At 41.2% G+C, this 3,114-nt stretch overlaps 1 protein-coding gene across 1 annotated transcript; it reads left to right on the top strand.

The window, feature by feature from the left end:
• Nucleotides 1-638: 638 nt before the first annotated feature.
• Nucleotides 639-2,626, top strand: LOC134664147 (peroxisomal N(1)-acetyl-spermine/spermidine oxidase-like). The gene is made up of 2 exons (XM_063520736.1): nucleotides 639-1,132; nucleotides 1,218-2,626. The coding sequence occupies exons 1-2, from the start codon at nucleotides 816-818 to the stop codon at nucleotides 2,518-2,520; spliced, it is 1,620 nt and encodes a 539-aa protein (XP_063376806.1). The 5' UTR covers nucleotides 639-815; the 3' UTR covers nucleotides 2,521-2,626.
• Nucleotides 2,627-3,114: the final 488 nt, after the last annotated feature.

The raw sequence follows: 3,114 nt of genomic DNA, 5'->3' as shown, positions 1-3,114 counted from the left end.
TGCGTAGGTACTACTGCAGTCTAACGTCGTATCAAAATTGTAATATGGAACCGTGTCAAATTGGTAAAACTAAATGGGCCCCATTTGCGTTTCACAAAAATTGGAAATAAATAAATAGGTAATGTATGGTACTAATTTCTGGAAGATAGTACCTACCTATTTTGGTTTATACAATACCTTTATTAGGTAGCTAAATAAGATAAGATTTCTAATTGGATCGTTACCTAAACCCAATCGGAATCGTTTTTTAATGGAAGCGACAATCATCGTCTCCTCTGTTTACTATCGTTTCTGAAGTAGGTACATACTTACTACAAGTATGGCTTAACCGACGCCGTCTCCGAAACATTGTTTAGGTAACTCTTAACCACTTTTAACTTCACATCACGAGCCAGAAACGTAATGAATATTAATTGGGTTGTTTGTTACTCTACACTTAACCTGAACTGATAAAGTGCTGAGGTTGGAATTCATTGTAACTTTGTTAAAACTTTGGTAGGAGAAATTTTAACGAGATTTGTATGCTTTTTATGTAAGGAGTTGTCACAGATGTGTGCTTGTATGAAGGTTGTATAGTGTAGTTGTCAAGTTTGGCTGGCCAGATTTGATCACTCACCTTAAAGTTATTATTACCTACACATATAGGTACCATAAATTATTCTTCTACTATTTTTCTCGCAAGCTTGACAGTTGCCTATGGAAATGGAACTGTCTTCTAAGGCAGTCAAGTCAAAATTATCAGAAAGTTAGAACAAAATTAGAAAGCGTGAAATAGTGTATCGATAATGTAAATATAATTCCAAATTATTTGTTTAATGTACTTCACGATGAAGTCATCTCGTATGAAACCGCTGTTAACACGAGCCCGCGTAACATTAAAAAAGCTTCTCACAGGGGATGACAAAGATGACACGAAAGAGTTGTCGACATTCATACAGCGAAGGCTGATGGCGAGCGATGCTGTTGCTCTAGTCGGGCAGGAAAATTGCATGATGGACGCGTGCAGCATCGGACCCTGCTGCCAGGAACCGCGTGTGGTCATCATTGGCGCCGGCATGGCGGGTCTCTCCGCGGCATACAGGCTCAACCAATGCGGAATTCGCAATTTTATAGTTCTCGAGGCCAAAGAAAGGTATACTCATATTCGATAATCGTGTAGTATATTTTAAGATTATTTATTTTTATTTGCTGTAACGTTTTTAATATCATTGTTACAGACCAGGAGGAAGAATTCATTCCTGTTGGCTTGGAGACTCTGTTATAGAAATGGGTGCGGAGTGGATCTACGGCGCTTGTCTTCCCAATTCAGTGTATACTCTCGCATCACAAGACAGGCTTCTACAAATGCCATTACCTCGCTTAGACCCGTCACGTGGTCTGTTCTGCACTAGCGAGGGACGTGCAGTGGATTTACCCGTAACAATAACAGCTTACCATACCTTTCGACAAATAGAACAGCAAGCAGCAAATCTTTTTAGATTAGGCGGCGACTGTTGTCATGGAACTTTACTTAATTTTATTGGTTTGCGTATACAACAAGAATTGCACAACTTTCCAGAAGACCAGAGGTACGATGCATCTCGAGTGATGTTTGGTTTGAGCAATATCTTACGAAATAGATGTGGTGATGATTTGTCCCTTGTCAGTGCTGATCAATACGGTAGCTACATTGAATTACCTGGAGGGAGTGTTCGAGTTCCGTTAGGATATGTAGGTGTGATGGCTCCGCTACTTCGTGGCTTACCCGATAATAGCATACGCTATAATAAACCTGTAAATGTGATCCGATGGGGTGAAGGCGCCACTGGTTGTGGCAGAACATTGGTCAAGTGCTGTGATGGCGAAGAAATATCAGCAGATTATGTAATCCTTACAATGTCTTTGGGTTGCCTTAAATGCCAGGCTGATAAATTGTTTGCGCCGCCTCTTCCCGGTTGTAAATTGAATGCGATTTGCAATTTAGGTTATGGGCTGTCGGATAAAGTGTTTCTCGAATATGCGGAGCCATTCTGGGTGTGTCACGAAGGTAATTTAAAACTAGCTTGGTCTGCTGAGGAGTTGCAATGCCGATGTGATTGGACTCGCGGTGTGTGTGCTATAGACGAATTACCTGGTAGTAAGCATGTTTTGTGTGCTTGGATCTCAGGGCAAGAGGCCGCCGCGATGGAATCTATGGTAGACAACGACGTGGCAGAAGGACTAACGTTATTACTGCGACACTTTACTGGTAATCCATGTTTACCTTACCCCCAAATGATGCTACGATCAAGATGGGCTTCTGATCCTCACTTCTGCGGGGCTTACTCGTACATGAGCTGTTGTTCTACTGTGAGCCACCAATGCGAGCTGGGCACGCCTGTGCCTGGACCGTGCGATCCTGTGGCGCCAAAGCTGCTATTTGCCGGCGAAGCAACAGTCCCTGGATTTTTCGCTACTGTACACGGAGCAAGATTAAGTGGAATCCGTGAAGCCGAACGTGTCGTACTTCTTACCAAAAAGTTCGAAGGGCCGCCTCGATGACGCGTATGGTTGGCTTGGTGTCCGTCTATGAGTGGTGTGGTATCAAGTGTGTGTATAGTTGGATCGGCATAAAAAATGCAATATGTACCTACTTACGACCCGGTCGGCAATGCGCTATACTATCGCCACGTCACTTGTTGCATTTTTTACTAATATTGTCATGTCAGGAATAAAATTTGTGTAAATAAACATTAATAATATAAAACACAAATATGTCTTTATTTTATACATATGGGGCCCGTTTATCAAACGCTTGTAACTTGTAAAACAATCTGAAACCCTTTTTTGTTAAGCATTTACTTTTCTAATAAGCCTAAACTCGATGTGTTTGTGTTTTGCATAGAGGAATTTGCTGCGTTCGGAATACATTATACCATCAGCTGACATTAGATTGAGAACATTATACCTACAAATAGTCCTAATACCTATAGTGCAGTGGCCTAGCCCCAGCAAACATTTTAAGTATTTTTATCTACACACATATCATAAACTCTCTATGATGCCTTCAAAATCCGTAAATAATGGCCCCCATTACGATAAACTGTTTTGTTACAGCAAATTTCTTATCTGTGAAAATGTGGTAATAGCTTCATT

This window comes from Cydia fagiglandana, chromosome 4 (genome assembly GCF_963556715.1).
Source record: "Cydia fagiglandana chromosome 4, ilCydFagi1.1, whole genome shotgun sequence".
Taxonomy (NCBI): Eukaryota; Metazoa; Arthropoda; class Insecta; order Lepidoptera; family Tortricidae; genus Cydia; species Cydia fagiglandana.
This window is presented reverse-complemented; position numbering and strand designations above follow the sequence as displayed.

Bases quoted from the DNA above. Each gene is read 5' to 3' on its own strand.
- LOC134664147 (XM_063520736.1), top strand. From the start codon at position 816: ATGTACTTCACGATGAAGTCATCTCGTATGAAACCGCTGTTAACACGA. The intron at 1,133-1,217 runs GTATACTCATAT...TCATTGTTACAG, and splicing joins GTTCTCGAGGCCAAAGAAAG to ACCAGGAGGAAGAATTCATT.